General features: G+C 43.6%; 1 protein-coding gene across 1 annotated transcript in view; it reads left to right on the plus strand.

The window, feature by feature from the left end:
- Positions 1-17925, plus strand: part of LOC146867917 (arylacetamide deacetylase-like 4) — a 119186-nt gene that overhangs the window by 79688 nt on the left and 21573 nt on the right. The window contains exon 3 of the mRNA XM_085608646.1: positions 16778-16841. Coding sequence (XP_085464772.1) covers positions 16778-16841 — 64 coding nt within the window. The remainder of the gene's footprint in view (positions 1-16777; positions 16842-17925) is intronic.

The following is a 17925-nucleotide window of genomic DNA, read 5'->3' on the forward strand; positions in this document are numbered from 1 at the left end:
CCACCTATCCTCCCTAGTTCCTCTAGCATAGACATTATAGATGTCAAGCATGACACCATTCAGGTCTTTGAATTGAACAGCTCGAATGTCTGGGCTATTGGACTGGAGCTTACAGGTTAAACAGTGTAGTGTAATTCTGACCTGAATTATCAACCCCCCCAACCTCCCCCGCTGGGTGTTCTGGCTTGTTGGTAGTTTCTGGGCGAAAGAAAATTACATAGCCAGGAACATGGACTGGTGAGATACTCCAGGTCTATTGCAGTATACAAATGTCAAATGTTTCGATAAATTGTAACCAGTGTGGGAGAACCTCTTTCGATCGTACTCCAGCCACGTTCCATGATACCAATTAGAGGGTACTAAGCTTTACCTGACTATTAGTGAGAATAGGTTGTAGGACAACTAAGGTGTTCCTTGACTGTACATGAGGCTGTGCTTGGTTAGTAGGGGGGTGCCTCTAGTTGGCCTTCTATAAGTAGAAGAGAGCTCATTGAAGTTTCGAGTGCCATTAGGCAAGTAGTTATTTGTAAGTAGACTTCTGTCTGTATATAGAGACTGGGTATTTTGGAGGTTAAACATTGGCGACTTGAGGCATGGATATTTGCTTTGGGGTCCGAGTCAATCATTAGCTGCAAGGTTGGAATCTAGACCAAACTGGGTAACTGAAGAGTGAACATTTGCTAATGAAGTATTTTGCTGTAATTTCTATTTTAATTGGATGCTTGTGGGTTTGGGAGAGCTAGATCTTGCTTCCAGAACTATCAAGCTATGGGCCACCTTCCCATTAGCCAAACACAATTCAATCCAGTCCTTAAGTTTATTAAAGGGAAGAGAGCCTTCTAGCTCGCAAAATGCTGTTCCTTATAACTGAGCGACATCCCCTCAGGTGGCGAATCCAGTGTATAACTTTGTTTATAAGTGAGCCTTCCTCTTCAAACCTTAGTTGGGTCAGGACTTTAGGGACATTGATCATGTAAATACATTTGCGGAGTGATATAGAGTGCTCACACCGACCTTAAGGATTACTAAAAAAGTTAACATCTCTATGGGGTTTAGGAAGGTATTCAGGGAATAGGAGGGAGGCCCCATTGCACAGATGGACCCCTCGTTGGTTGTTGCTGAGATCTTAGGGCCCCAAGTGGATTTATATGTGCGATTGCGCTGGGGTTGTTGGACTTAGTGCTGGAAATGACAGCTCTTACAGTAGTTTGGGTTGAAACAATCTATGCTGGGGGGGTTGGATTAACGCAGTGGCAGCAGGTCTGGGTGGAAAACTGGGTACTGCTCGCACTTCTAGATAATAATAGATTGACCTGACGTTTAAGTTCTTTAATTGCTGATTTCAGCATGCTAACTTCTGTCCTCAGATCAGTTCTAATTCTAGAGGCAGATCGATCGAGCAAAGCTAGCCCTTCGGGTGGAGTGATCAATCCAATTTCAGATCTTGTGCCCCCCACCTGTCGCGTCTCTCGCTCCTCTCCAGTTTCCTCGCACTCGACCAATAAATAGTCAATGTGATCTAGTACACAGTTACTTCCAGCCATGTTGCGGGGCAGTTTAGCTTCATTAGATTTTGCATGTGTCCCCCCCCCCCCCCCCACACAATCTCCTGATTTCCCCCATGGCTAGCTTTTGCAGTTAAGGAAGAGACGAAGCCTGCGAGAATCTATAGCTCTGCCACACGCGTTGAATAGGTAGTACCTTTGCTTCAGGAGCCCCCCACCCCCCAAAAAAGTTGTCGCCCTCACCCTCCGTCCAAGAGACAACACAAAATATCTCAGTCAACAGTTAGTAACAATAGATGTCCCAGGGGGCTGTGTGCTCTTCTCAGCAAGTCAACTGATAGCCTGTGGAACAAATTAGGGTCTTTGAGTGCCCCACATTAGGATGACATAACAATAACGTGTAGTAATAAAGTACTACACAGCTCAGTCCAAATGGGTAGAGAAACAATTGCATAAGCACAGTACCTTAAGGTGAGGACAGCAACACCCAGGGAGATCCGGTTTAAAAAACGCAAGGGAGGTGGCCCTGCCCTCCCTCTTCCTGACAATGACTGGCAAGGACGGGCCCGCCCTTAGCCCGGGCTTTGCCCAGGCGCGACCCGCACGCGTGCCGTGCAGCTGGAGTTTGTGGCGCTTAAGCTATCCTGGCTGAAGAGGGGTGAAACCCCGAAACCGGTCCTAGGATGCTTGTTTCCAGTCCAGGGAGGACCTGGCTTGGCAGTTCGGGCTAGACTGTTCCCATGAGGCACAGGGTCAAGACTGATTTGCATATGGCCAGGTGTAAACTGGGGTGGCATGGTGAGCAAAAGAATGATGGATTTAACCCAGATCTCTTGACTGGGGGAGAATGTTTCGATTTGTTCTGCATTCCGTCCATCAATTGTGCGTTTTGCTTTCCCACCTCCAAGCGACATGGACCTTCCGAGCCTGGGAATATCTCCAAATCGGCGCACTGCTTGATACAGCGTGGCTGATGCTGGCATGGCCTCCAGACGTCCACCAGCACCCCCTCGGGATCAGAGCTCATCCATTATTTATTCTTATTTACAGCTAGTGTCAAAACATGCATGTGGGGTTCAATTGGGATGCTGACATCTGACAGAAGTAACGGACAGGTGACAACACTGAGCTGGCGCTCAGAGCAGCCGTGTGCCCATGGGGGAGCTGGCAGCTCTACGGGATTGGCATGAAGCTCCTCATTTAGGCACACACTTACCTTTAGCCTCCCCACCACTATTCAGATGTCAACAGAGCAAAATGGATGTCTGCTGTATTGTAGCTTTTGTAGGAAGGTTACTGTGGTGGGGAAATGTTTGCTTGAGCATTCTGCTGGTAGGGCGTGAGTGCGCTGCTTAGAGGAAAAAAAGCCAATAATTGGATAATTCTTTGAATGAGCCATGTTGTGGATTAAATGTTGTGATTATATTATAACTTAAAAGCATTACTTAATGATGGTTGTTTTTCATTTTGTAGTATACCCCTGACGAAGGGCAATACCTAGCCCGAAATGCATTGGGAAATATATTTACAACTGAGGATTAATTGTATACATTCTTGCTGCAGAAAAAAGGCCTGGATCGGCAGTCTGCAGCATTAGGTATTAAGTACACAATATCTCTTATGCGACATGATGAAATGAAAACAAAAAGGCATATAAACTTTTGAATATGAAGAATACAACTCATTGAAAATGGACTAAGTGTTGAAAATCTATTGAGATTTCGGTAATGGCTGTGCGTCCGGCAATGGAGTGGCATGTCGCTCCTGCTTTTGATGAATTGTCTTAAAGCGTGGCAATTGGGCGGACCACGGACCCGGGCAGCACGCACACAGATTAAAATGAAGAACTTTTGCGGTGAACACATTGACAGGTGTGCACTTGGACACCCCTTCATTTTGTATAGCTCTACGGGATTGGCATGAAGCTCCTCATTTAGGCACACACTTACCTTTAGCCTCCCCACCACTATTCAGATGTCATCAGAGCAAAATGGATGTCTGCTGTATTGTAGCTTTTCTATGGGCTATGTGGGGCACTGAAGCACTTATCCACATGTGTACCAAGCCATAACGCGTTGGGTGTGTAGTTGGGAGGGTGGTGTTTTTATTTTGAGCCTACATGGAAAGTGTTTTTATGTCCTATGTGAAGACCACTGAGGTGCGGGTGTCATGTTTTGGGAAGCAACACCTAACGATGTGTTTGTTGGCTGAGGGTATGTGGGAGCTAGTTGTGCAAATATACGTTTATAATAAAGACTAACCAGCTTAGCCACAGGGGGAACCGGATGGTTTGTTCCCCTACAACAATAAAGGGGGTTAATTAGCGAAGGCCCTGTAATCCAGTCAGAGCCCTACAGATATGCTGTTCAGTGAGTAAAAGGATACCAAAAAAGCAAGAATGGGAATTGGTGATAAACAGTAGCCATGCACCGTTTTATTTTATTTTTTAAAGGCAGGAACACTGTCTACTGCGTATCAAATACACCCCATAAAGGGGGTATGATATGGAATAGCAATCAAGGCTGGCAAATTGAGCAGAAAGCTGTCAGTCAATAAACACCACCATACACACCATATCCACCACTTTTCCACCAAAAAAGTTATATATCAAAACTTCTTTTGACTTTTTCCTACCTAATATATTGGTATTAAACAAATGTATTAAGCATTAGGCCATCTGGCCTTTGCGTGCATAGAGACTCATTAACAAAAATCAAATTTGGAGTCTAAAATAAATACTTTAAACATTTCTGTTTGTCAAGTTTGAGAAACAGGAGAACATACGTAGCAAGAATGTGGCCAGTTCAAATTTAGAGGTTTTTCGTTTCTCCCTTAAATACCAGTTATCTGGAGTTATTGATATTCGAGGACAAGTAAAGAAAACAGAAACAGAGCTATCAGCATTATGGCATGTTGTGATTAACCCTGGGTGTAGTTTGCGTAGTAGCGCTATGCGTAGCTACGCGAAGTGCACCTCACCCTACGCGAGCTACGCGTAGCACTACGTGAACTGCGTAGTGCGGTAGGAAATGCTGTTCGCGATGATTGCACAGTGCCGGATGCTTGTCCGTACTGTGCAATCATTGCAAACAGAATCTTGCACAGTGCAAGCGGTTGTTTTCTGCTGCTCGAGTAGAATTGTACTCGAGCGCCAGCTTTCTCAACGCGGACTGTTAGTTTCTCATCGCGAACGATCGTGAGTATACGCAACCGCTCGCAAAAAGAAACCTGACCTCGCCGCGTTGAGAATCTCGCCGGGAGGTTTATTTTCAGAAAAACCTGGACATTTCCTACTTCTACAGCCTATTACAATGCATTTAGAACCGTTTTTTCAGTCTGTTACTGTAATCATGTTTACATATTTCAGAGTTTTGCTGCCAATTGCATCAGGAAGTTTTCTAGTTGATGCATTAGGCATGCTGTTAATCAGTAAATTCCTTGTATCGTTTATTATGGGCCAAACGTCAATCTCTCTGATTGGGAGCAATAGATGACTTTGGACTAAAAATGTGTCTTTCAGGCCTGCCTTGTGCCAAATATCTAGGTAGAAAAAGCAAAATCTGGCCCTATTCTTAGCTCTGCATATGGTGACAACCTCAGGGGGCGAAGGATAGCTTATTTACTGGATTTCCATCTTCCTTCAGTTTGACTGCCCTGTTGGAGTGTCTCTGTAGCATGGTTGTGGCAACTGAGATCGAGTGCAGCTCCTCACTCACAAAACTTGGTACTGCACTACTGCTGCTGGACAGAAGCCAGACACCACCAACTAACCACAGATGTGCTAACTACTTCTGTTCGCTCCCTCTTTACTAATAGCTATGTGTCCCCACCATTGGGATCTCTACAGGTGTCCTTGGCCATGGTTGCAGGAGCGAGGGAAAACAGATAAAATGGTAATGCTGAGAAAAACACAAGCAGGCAAATGGTACATCTGCTTGGGTCTCAGAGGCCTGTGGCAAGCCTTACTACTGGTTTGTGTGTTCATCACCTTCTAAAGTATCCCTCTCACCAAGCCAAAAGACAGGGAAGGTCCTTCCTCTTTGTTTCCTAAAATTTCATTCATGGGTGTTGCAAATTACCTATGTGTTCAGTTATTAAAATCTAAACTCCATGATGTGGGCTTTAAGTGTAGGCATGTTACTTTGCACTGATCCCTATTAATATTTCTTGTGGTAAATTTCGACGTTTGCAGCTGCTACATATATGAATCAATGTACGGGCATTTATAAACCACTCTGTTACTCCAAGCAGTGTCCTGGCACTCTGCAGGCCTGATCGGTTTAGACTTGGTTAAGCAACCATGTCTTCAATCTTCAACCCCTTTAATCAGTCCAATGTCTTTCCCTGTGAGATCCTATACCTCTGGGTTAGCAGTTTACTCAAGTCAGTGGGTAATTCTTCAATATAACTTTGTTGTGTAAAAGCTTCCATCTTGATTCCTCTGCAAGCTTTATCAGCAACCTGACAGAATTATACCAACCAGTCGAGACCGACTTTAGCGCTGGTGGCGCCCAGTGCGACCAATCATTTTTGGCGCCACCACCTCGATTAGGCAATTGATTACCACAAGTCTAACAAAACAAAACATCACCCTTTATTGGGTGCTTAAAACATGATAATATTGGCAGTCTAGACACACAGGCTAGGAATTGAAATAAACGTAAGCATAGAAAATTGCATCTATAACTCGAGGCATATGCAATGGGACTACATATCCCAGAATGCCCGACACGTCTGATGAAAGTGGGACTCCATACTAACTAGATACGTGTTGACACGTGCCCCAACGCTGAGCTAAGCTTCAGCGCAGTTACACTTAGGAGAAGTAGGCACACTAAAACTTCTAGAGCCACACTGACGCTATCACAGGAATTTAGAAAGAGGCCAACCATATTGGCATACACTCTCCCCCCCTCCCTCCACAACGCCTCACACAGAAATACCTCCTCTTGGCCTCCAGCGTGAGGAGTACCTACCTGACTCAGCTGAACACAATGAATGCAGAGGCAAGAATGCGCCTTACCTATCACATGACCGTGAAATGACAGGGGGATATAATGGGTACTCTGGTTATTGTACGACCATCAGCAAGGTAGAGTGTATCAACAAGCGGGTTTAAAGAGGGTAGGGACCCTCGAAGATGTAAGTAAACCTGACCGATCCATGGGTGGGGTGACTCTCTAACCCTCCATCTTCCACAGGGTTTTTTAAGGGTCCTCTGGGAAGGGTCCTTCTCCTTAAAAACTGCAACCGTGACTTACCCATTGACTTGTATTGAGCACGCAGTCATGTTTCCACTCTGCACACGGCCTCCGTGGGGTTCCTGGACACTTATTTTGGGTGGTTCTTTGGGTCCTCTGCTATTTATACCACTTTTGGGTCAGTCTCAACTTAGGTTGTGGTTCGCATTTCACTTTATTAGTATATGGTTTGGTCTCCCCCTGGATATCACTATGTATTTGTGCTAGTTATGTGTTCTATTACTAAAGCATTGTGTCTATTGTGATTATTTCTCCGAGTAGGAGATATTGCAATGTGTTAGTGAGTGTTTATAATAAATACATATTTCAATAACTACACTGTGTGGTTCTTTTCACTTAACCAACACTATATAATTAGTACTGGTAAAACAAGCTGCTTTACCCTCCTAAGGAGGACTAAGCCTGAAGGCTGCTCTCCACAGCTACCCCTTGGAGAGCTTTATAAGGTTGTCTAAAACCACTGAAATCGCCTTAAGGGTTGTCTGGATAAGTCCAGGGTGCTACACTTACATAAGTGAGCACCATTACTAAGCCAGCCTCCTACAGTAGGGTTTACATTAAGAGCATGAGAGTAAATCTCGTTTCTTTCAAGGTACTTAAAATGTACCCGCAAAAAAGATTATTCTGAAAATTGGATATATGCTGAAATTTATTAAAGCATGGTATAACGAGCCTTGCAATAATATTAACAGCAAGGCATAAACACAGATTACAAGGACGCCATTCAAAGACAAAAAATGTCTAAAACTAAAAATATTTAGAGCATGAGGAGATAAATGTACATACAAATTATAAGTGGAGAAGTGTAGCTCACTGGTTAGAGGAGGCATACCCTGAAGCAGAGGTCAGACCCGGGACCAGGGTTCAATTCCCGACGCGGCAGGGTCCGGAGCCCAATTGTCCACGGACTCGATAATTCTCGCTTCGGTGCCCACTCTAAGCACGAGTTCACACTATGCAGCTCTGGGCAACAAGCTTGCTTAATCTCCACAACGGCCCCCCCGCGGCGGGATGCCTGGCTTTCACCTTGGGAATGCCCAGTACGGGTTATCTCACAGGGAAAAACCAGGACGGGTTCCCAATGCAAGCGCCAAGATGCCCAAGGGTAAGTTGAGCGCTATATAAGAACACATAATAATAATAATAAGTATGCATGGATTAAATGGTAGTATACCTTTTTGTTTTCTGTTTACAGGTACTTCAAACACACAGCAAGTACACCTATTTTTTCTTGCATGCAAAAGTTTATCTATCTGCAAAAGTTTCAGGAGTGCATCATTAGGGGAACTCTTTTTCTCTGTTACCACCCTGAAGGATGCCTAGGACCTTTTTTAGGCCAATAGAGTAGAGCAGAACCATGTAGATGTGTTTAGGTTAGGGTCACAGGACCACAATATCCTGATTGCCCCTCATATTCATAGTTTTAACCCACTCCCACATGAATAAAAGGATACCTTGGGTGAATGAGAAATTCTTATATCTAATAGTATATAACCCCCAAAACAAATACTTCTCCAAAGAGCTCCCTGGGATATGCCTGAGCCCACCCTGACCTTTAGAAGTCAGGGTGAACCCGATGATGAAGCAGGCCACTACTAGAGTGGGTGAGGGTTATATATAAAAATGTTTTTTCCTTTCTCCACCTCTAAGTGCAGTAGAGTATAGATACATCTTTGTCTCCTTATTATACAGTTATTGCAGATGGCTAATATCTTTATTTGGAAAGTTGAGCATATTCAAAATCTACATCCTAATTTGCTTCACATTGGTCCAGACTTCTCCAATATGTCCTTGTTTACACATTTGCTACCAGGCTGCGATGCCTCATAACAGCTTCTGAACCAAGCAAACTTGAAACTCCTTTACTTAGCCGAGATTCCGGTATCCTTTTACCTGCTCTGTTGTCTCAGAGCAAAGCTGCTGATCTCTCAACTGCTGTTCCTCTAATACTCTGCGGAATAAGAATATGGAGAGAAGGAAGAAAAAAATATTTTGTTTCTAATACTGGCAGTTCTTCCACTTGGGTTGTATTTACTGGGCACTTGTGCACCCCAAGGGCAAACAGAAATATTAGCATAATGCTTCTCTTTTCAGTGCTTCCTGATGCACCCAGAATACACCATCAAGTCACACAAACCCCACCCTTCATTGATATATGCACTAAACGAATGATCAGTTCCACCTCCAACTCTGTTGAATGATGAGAAACCTACACCTCTGGGTATCATAGAGCCACTGCAAGAGAAGCAATGCTCGCCTCAGCCGAACATCTTGTCCTGCTCACATCTTACATTTTGTGAAAGGTGCTTTAGCTCTGGTTATGTTTGACCTCATTGTTCTTTGATTTGACAACTCCCTTTTTGTAGTTGATTGGAAACAATTACTAATTGTTGCCCTGCTCGAGAAAATAAAAACTCCCTCTGACTTCTTTCTATCTGCCAATTATCCCTTTACACTTTGTGGCCAAGCCTGCGGAAAGGGAGGTTAAAGTCTGAAAGATAAAAATAAAAGATGATGTTGTTTCTATTCTCATCACAGTACAGAGGTTACACCGTTATCTGTTACGAACCATTTCAGATTAGTTCAGGATCATGGTGGCATTGTCGCCATGATTCTATCAGCTCTACCATCTCTGCCTCTGAAACTGTGTCTCATGAGGTTCTTCTTGCTAGGCTGCATGAGGCCACTATCCAGAATAAAGCCCTTGGATTGTTGGCTGTTTTTGAAGAGATCTGTAAGGATGTCTCCATATTAATCCTATTTTAACCCAAATAACTGTGGTGTTTTACAAGAGTCATCTTTAAGTCCTTCCCTGTGTATGTGGCACATTTCGCAAGTTTATTAGAAGTTCTGGCATGGCTATGATGGTAACTATGACACACACATCATTCTAAGAATGGATGATAGTCCTCAGTTAGCTCAATCCGATTTCCATGCCTATCTTTCTGCCCAGTTTAAGTACATGAGCACTGGGTGGCCAGCCTGCCTTGTCTGTAGAGGCTGTGGTCTCCTCTCCCCCGGCAGAGTGGCACACCAGCAAGAGCGATTCCCTTCTGCCTGTTGAGGCTCTCTAAAGCCTTTATTACAACTGCTGGTGCATTGGTTGTAATTATTCTGAGGACTTTGGCAAAGGGGGTGGTTTGTTGCTGGAATGCAGAAAAATAAATGTCCCTGATTTTCCAGTAGCTTCCTTTCTGTGCGTCAGGGATTTTAATTGATTTCCCTGTCCAGGACTACTACAGCTGCTTCAAGTCAGTGCCCCCTTCCTAAATAGCACAGGGCCAACCATCTTTCCAGTGGCAGAAGTGCCTCCATGTTAATGGTTTGCACCAGCGGTTAGCTGAAGCTCCACTGGTGCAAGTCTGGTGCTTCTGCCCCCATTAAGAGGGATGGGATTTGGGGTTTGACAGGGAGAAGGACCACCGATTTACATCAGCTTTGCCGCTCCTCCCAACACTAAACAAACTACCTCCTCCCAATTTGTTTAAAGTTCCTTTCAAGTGAAAACTGAGATGCTCATTTATCATCAGACCCTCTCCTAAATGGTCCACCAGCTGGAGGCGTGCTAATCATGGCACTTGCCATAAACTGGCATCTGTTTGTGTTAGCAATCCGGGGTTTGTTTTTGCTCAACATCTCTCATGCTCTCCTCAGGTTGCCAAAGTCCCCTCTACCTGTTTTGTTTTTAACTTGAAGATGCTAAAGAGGCGTATTATTTTTTCTAGAAGAGAATTGGTTTGCAGTATTCAGGGCAGTTGTAGGATCCCACTTCAATTACAGCAATGCCATCTACCCAGGTCTTCTTCATTACCAAAAGCAGCACTTCAGTTAAGTTTGGTAATTCACAACTCTGTGTGTTGTCTTTCACTTTTTTCTCAGGTCTTTGGTGTCCCAGTAACTGTATTATTGGCCCTTAGCCAAGCTTTTTATGGATGTGGTTCCGGATTCATTAGGAATCTCTTCTTTCTTTATCATCCTGCTTGCATGTCTACTTTGCATCTGATTTTCTTCCTATGATTCCTGAGGTTTCAATAATCCTTTTCTTTTTTGGTTAAAACTTGAAATTCTCTCCCAATATCCACCTACACTAGTACCAATAATCTAACCTTTAGAAAAATGTTAGCAACATAATGTTAGAAATGGGGTTTCTGATTGGCTAGAGAATACACCAAACCAGGCAGAACCCACAACTCTAGTCAGGGCAAGTAAGTTGCACATCAAAGATGACCTGTGCTCACCCTCTGGTAGCTTGGCGCAGAGCAGGCAGGCTTATCAGAGGCAATGTGTAAAGTGTCACTTTACCATGAACGCACCACAAACGAGACTCCACACAGGATGTGGTGCAACTGTCAGTCACGCAGAGCTACTCCTCCCGTACAGGGTGCCTCCGAGGTCTTCCTTTGACCTGGGCATCAGCCGCAGCAATGGGGGCTCCTTTGGATGGAATGTGCTGGGAGAGAAAACACAGTCTCTGCATCTCAGCACCTCCAGGAACTAATGCAGCAGCTGGGAGGTGAGGCGCGCTGCAGTCCAGCTCGTCAATAAAGGCAGGGCTGGGGCATGTACACTGGCACGCAAGTGACCCCGCTCGCCAGACTTGAACCCCGAGTGGAGCACATAGGCTTCCTCAACAGCCTAAGGTGCAGCTCGCTGTCCTCAATTGGAGCGCTGCAGTTGTGGCACTCACTGGTGTAGACAAACTTTCCCCCACTGGGCCCTTCACAATGGCCCAGCATGAAATGCCCAACACACACGCACTCCTTGGCACGACGGAGTGCTTCCCCCATGTGACTGAAGGAAAGAGCGCTCACCATGCACTGTCCCTTGGGGATTTTAAAATGGCCGGACTCAGAGTCCAACAGCCAGTCATAGCAGTAATGCTGGAAAGAATGGAATACCTTTCAGTAGCTGGGATTACACATGAACAGGGTGTAGGGTAAGCAATCCAACCATCTCTTGGACAACACTGGAGGGCACGAAAGCAGGTGGGCAGTCAGCAGACCTGCACATAAAGCAGATTTCAAGGCAGCAGTCCCTCTAGCAGCCTAATAGGCAGCAGGCCAGCACAACAAGAAAGTAGTTTAAATGGCAGTCCCTCCTGGCAGCACACCATATGCAGTCTGGTAATGAATTTTGACAACTTAGTTTTACCTTTGGTCAAGGAACTTGGGGGCATATTTACAAGGCGGCGATTGAAAATTATCGCCGCTTTTGCGGCCGTTTTGGTGGATATCATGGCTAAGTTTGTGGGGCCCTATCAACAAGCTAACGCCACATTTCGTGAGATTATCGCTGGGTTACCAGCGATAATCTCACGTTAGGCAGTTAGCGCTAGCATTTTTATTGCGTTTGAGATGAGCGTTGCTAATAGCACGCTATCTCAGCGATAAAAATCCATGCTAGCCGGCGATAATTATCCCAGCGCTAAGTGCGCTTAGCGATAATTATCGCCGGTTGTTGCTGATATGCCCCTACAAGGGCTTTATCTCCGCTTTTTTGGCTTACAAAGCCAAAAAAGCGGAGATAAAATCAGCGCCCTATTTACAAGAGGGTGCTAACATGCATAATTGCATGTTAGCACTCTTTTTCCCAACGCCTCACTTTGCATCTCCAATGAGATGCAAAGTGGGCGTTACTGGGCGTACCCAAGATGGACTACCTTGCAAATATCGCTGATGTTTACATTGCGATATTTACAAGGCAGCCCACATGATTTTAGCACACATTAGATTTTGGCGAAAACGGCCGTTTTCGCCAAAACCTAACGTCTGCTAAAATCCTGACTTAGCCATCCCTAACATAGGGGGTGCATTATGCTGATACGACCCTGTGGGTCGTATCAGCAAGGCTATCGCCCTTTTGCAGGGAACATCGCTGGAAAACCAGCGATGTTCCCTGCAAAAGGGCGATAACCTCGCTATCTCTGGAATTTTTATCGCCCTGGAGTAACGCGTTGTTAATAACGCGCTACCAGGGCGATAAATACCAGAGACAGCCTGCGATAATATAATTATCGCTAAGCACGGCCAGCGATAACTATCGCTGGCCATTGTTAATATGCCCCTAGATTACCTTGGACGTGTTTATTTATAATCTTGCTGATTTGAGAAATAAATGTTTCTTTCAGTAATATTTCCTGTATCATAAACATTGGTTTACATTAACCAAAAGTGCAAATATGTAATAGTTGAAAGAAAAAAAGAAACAAATGAACTATCATAGCAAAGACAGAATTCAAAATGGTGTCTGCTTCACGTATGCAGAATATTAAAACAAAACAAATTAATCAAATCAACTACCATAGCAGAGACAGAAGCCAACATGGTGTCTGCTCCATATACATATTCAATAGGGTACGGAATAATGGGAGTACTGAATTTCCATTTACAAATGGAACCGACAGCAGCAGGTGTTTCATCCTAGATCTCAAAGAGGTAATATTTTCATCCCTGAACAAACTGAACCACTATTGAGTGATAGCTGGGATTAGAATAAGAGTCCTGTTGTGGTGCAGCGATCTGGTAACAGCCCATCTCTTGTCCATCCCCAACCAATGCACACGGTTCTAATACCAAATCCTTCAGTGTACCTAGGTTTTGGGGAATAAATAAATAAACCAAAGAATGAGCAAACATACATTTGTAGAAAAATATGAATTAAAACATGAAGCAATAGTTTAGAGACCAAGAATCCCTCTGAAAGAGTTCCTAAATGAACTCTCTCACAGAGACTATTATGTCATAAAGAGCAAACCAGACTACTAGTTTAAACAGTCCTGTTAAGACCTCAAGCGCTTTACTGTCATAATTGACACCAGGCAAAGCAGATATCACAGGTCAACTACTAAAGTAAGAGAATGCAGGGAAGCACTGGGGTTTCATCAGATCATCTTCTCCTGCACCACCATTTACATCCAGGAAACACAGATGCTTTCTATTACTCATAAGGCAGATATACTTTGATGAGGGGTCCTAGGTAGCAAGGACCCCATCTCCTCTAGCGGAGTTTAATTTGCTTGGCGTAAGTGGGTTCTATCGAACATGTAAAGTGGCAGGTACTTTACTTAGTGGGTGACTTACCTTTTTCGTAGCTGACAATACGCAGAGTCATAGAGGGGCACTAAAGCAAAGCTTCCATTTCTTGAGTTGGGCAAGGCAGAATATCTTGTCACATCTATTTTAAGTGTCTTCATTTTGTCCCCTCAGCAAGATGTGGTTCGTGGAGTTAAAAACCGAAGCTATCCCAAGAACGTAGACTTGAAAGAGACCTCAAGATGAGGAGAGATTTCTTTGTCCAAAACACAGGCTGAGTGAGCAGTGCCTTAATCAGCAGTCATTCACACTGAACAGAGAATAATGAACTGCTGACAGCTGCAACTTTCATCCATAGTGTGGAAATTATTCAGCTTTGCCTGATGATAAGAAGGAGATCTCTTCCCAAAAGGATAACATTGACATACCACTCAGTCTTGTGGTAGTCATGCTCTTCCTCCATGTCTTGGGGCAGCCAAAGATTATGGAGCAGTTCATTGGCCAGTAAGTCATTTACCCCTGGTTCTACAGGGTCTTTGATTATTTTGTACTACTCTATGAGTTTCTATTTAGATCTTGAGTAGGGGTTTTGTGATTGCATATGTAAGGTAGAGGTAATGAGTCTTTGGAAAAAAGATGCAGTATGACTCAAAGTAAAAACACTCCATAGAGGTCACTGTCCAGTCATAGTTATATTTCAAAAGGAATGTGGCTCTTTAATTAAAATAGCAAAATATAAAAGCGGGGACAATTAAGACATAGACAAAAACAAGAAGGCTATCCCAAACTGAGATACAGCACCAAACATATGTATAACACTTAGGATAGAGGTCTCTAAATCTAATTTTTGTGCACCCCCACTGAACCCTTACTGAAATCCGGGGACCCCACTGAGCCATTACTTGAAGTCGAGGACACCTGTCTAAACAATTTCTTTGTTTTGAACTTCAAAACAATACGCAAAAATACAAAAATAAGTATTCATCAGACAAATGCTCAAATGATTATATATTTATTTAGTTCACAAACACGTACAAATATTTAACAAATTTTAATCGGAAGGTTCCTGCTTTTAAATTAGTGTTTTAATTTAAAAGGATAAAGCGATATGCTAAACTCTCGCATATAACTTTGTCTGTTTTGCTCCTAATCATGCTCTGTTTGTCAGCGCTTCAACTGAGGCGACCCATCGTCCATATAATTCAGTGTTTTTGCTGTTCTTGCACTACTCCAACAAATCAAGCCAAGTATAACAACATCATTTTTAGCCACCAATGTCAAATTCCTTCATATGTACAGAACATTAAAAAAATTACAATTTTACAGTTTTTCTTTATTTATGTACACTTTATTAATCAGCTAATATTATTTAGTTTCTATACAGGTGCAGACCCCCTAAGTAGGTGCTGAGGATCCCCGGGGGTCTGCAGCCCACAGGTTGAGAATCACAAACTTAGGCTAAAACGGGCCTTAATATAGTTAACATGGGATTCTATGGTTAGTCTATGTCTGACAGTCGGAGATCACAAGCTCTTGGCAATCTCTAGAAATCTCTTGGTCTTAGTTCTTTACCATGGACCAAGAAGGAGAAACTGGTGCTAGAAATGTTGTGCTTTAGCTGGGGAATACCTGAAGGACAAGGAGAACTTACTTAACCCATTTATTCAGACTGGTTACTTCAAGCAACCTGTTCACAATGACTATTCTTTGAGAGATGGTTTACAAAATTCTGGGAGACCAGTCTCGGTCAGGGGGACAAACTGAAATGATCTAATGCGAAAAGACATATCTCTGTGATCCTCTCAGCTTGGTAAGGGAAGTTATTGGCACGCATGAGTTCAGGTGTGTCAGAGAGCAGTCCAGCTTCATCTTCTACAACCGGAACTGAGCTACAGAGTTCCTACCAAGTCCAAAGTTAATACAAGGATTTTGCTCTGGAAGATCCCTCTTTTCATTTTTGGGAGTCATGTGGGAAGACGAGGGATAATTCACAGGTTGCATCATACATGCTAAGTCATACGTACACCAATCATAATGCCAGGGAGTTCTTACTCACTGGAATGGAGTGAATAGCTCCTAACAGTAAAATGAGATGTTGGTTAGTATGAGACAGTGCAGACTTCCTGAGAGGTTTCTGGAGTGCTTACCATCTCATTATCAAAGAGAAGGCCACAGGCGACTACCTGGGTGTGGACTCGAAGAGACACAGGTTAGACAGCCTAGAAGGGGAAAGGCTTTTGCTATGTAAAAGAGGAGAAGGGGATACACAGGGCACATATTTGTTCTATGAGAAAGTATCTGGGTTGAATGGATATTGCAGTCAGAAACCAGACTTTCAGAAAGCTCCTCAATGGTCTCGTAGAAGCATGACTTTGAGGATACCTCGAAGCAGGGGAAGCTGGGCTGAACTTCTCCCAGTTACTGGTAATCACCATTTGGTGCTGCCTGTGTGTTCATCTACCACAGAGTACACAGCGTTCATGCACATCGCATACAGCACGATCACACAATCCACTCTCATGAACAAATTAAGGGTCCTAGTTTGCAGTGTTTACAGACTGATCACAATGTACAGTTGACACCTCTTTTAGGGGTACAAATGACACGGGAAAAGGCCCAGACTTACATACGGAGTTAAGTCTGCAACTAAAATGAGTAAGATCAAGGCGGAGTTGAACTAGGAGCGGTGACGATTACCGGTGAGTAATCTGGTTTAACACAGCCTGGAGATCAGAGGTCTATAACATGTGCCAACCTATAGGTTATTGAGATTCCAGGGGCTATTATTTTACCTTCAACACCAACCTTGTATTTTTCATTTTTTTGCTGTTACATGTGCTTATTCGATAGATGAAATCCTAATATATTCTAAAATTGCCAGTTACCTTTTTTTATATGCACATTGCAGTGTAGACTGATGAATAAAAAACAAGTACATAGATGGTACGTGGTTTACTAATGGTGCAGTGGCATTTTTCAGATTCGTATGACCACCTGTGTCGTTATATATCAAGGGAGGCCGAATCCGTGGTTGTGTCAGTTGGGTAAGTAAACCTTTCTTCAGTTTGTAGATTGCAATATTGCATTGAGGTGTCTATAAATCTTGTGTATTGAGGTGAAGGATTTAAAATGTTATATTAATTGTTAATGGTTTTGTATAATAATCGCAATAAACCTATTAGTAGTGCATCTCTGTGTGTATAAGTACTCCTATGAACCCCGCTGTCTGATCACGCTTTTACCACAAACATCACTACAGCTTCCTGGAGAGGGAGTGTCCTCCACCCTATATTCAAAGCAGGTTGTCGTTCCAACCCAGGAGACTCCAGACTGATTGTCCTTATTGACGTTGATGAAAAACTTTATGCTGCAAATTTACTAAAAGATGTTGAGGCCTCTGTTGAATCCAGCAATACCATACCGATCATCCAAATTGGATTCAGAGCTGGTATGAGCACCATGTCCAACCTCATTGCCTTGAGTATTCTTGTTGAAAAAGCTTTTTACAAAACCTCCAATCTTTACACCTGCTTTGTAGGCCTAAAATCCACATTCAATTTGGTCCCAAGAGAGCATATCTGGGGAAGATGACTGGATGGGGCGTTCCCCCGAAGTTACTGAGAGCCATAGTTACCCTTCATTCAGAGAGCTGGATGCGAGTGAAAATAGGCAAGGGTGCTAGAACAACCATCAAGATCCCTACACACACCGTCTTGAAGCAGAGGTGTGTGCTCGCTCCGTGCCTATTCAACATCTACATGTCGGACCTCGATGTACGTCTATCAGAAGTACAAAGCGATCCTCCTAAATTAGCAATGACCCCCAGTATCATGCCTACAATATGCAGACGATATAGTTCTATGTAGCCTAACTCCAATTGGTCTCCAGCATCAGATAAATACATTAGTACACAGAAACAATGGGTTTGGAACTAAACTACAAGAAAAGCAAGGCCATCTGCTTCACCTTAAAGCCAACTCCTCATCACATCAAATTCAAATGGAAAGCAGCAGGAAGCAACTTGAAGTTGGTCAGATCGTAGAAATATCTAGATATGGTCATTGACTCAGGCCTAACGTTCAAGGCTTGCTTGCTCCAAAGAAGGGCTCTGGCACACAAGCTGCTCTT

Source organism: Triturus cristatus, chromosome 1_2 (assembly GCF_964204655.1).
Source record: "Triturus cristatus chromosome 1_2, aTriCri1.1, whole genome shotgun sequence".
NCBI lineage: Eukaryota > Metazoa > Chordata > Amphibia > Caudata > Salamandridae > Triturus > Triturus cristatus.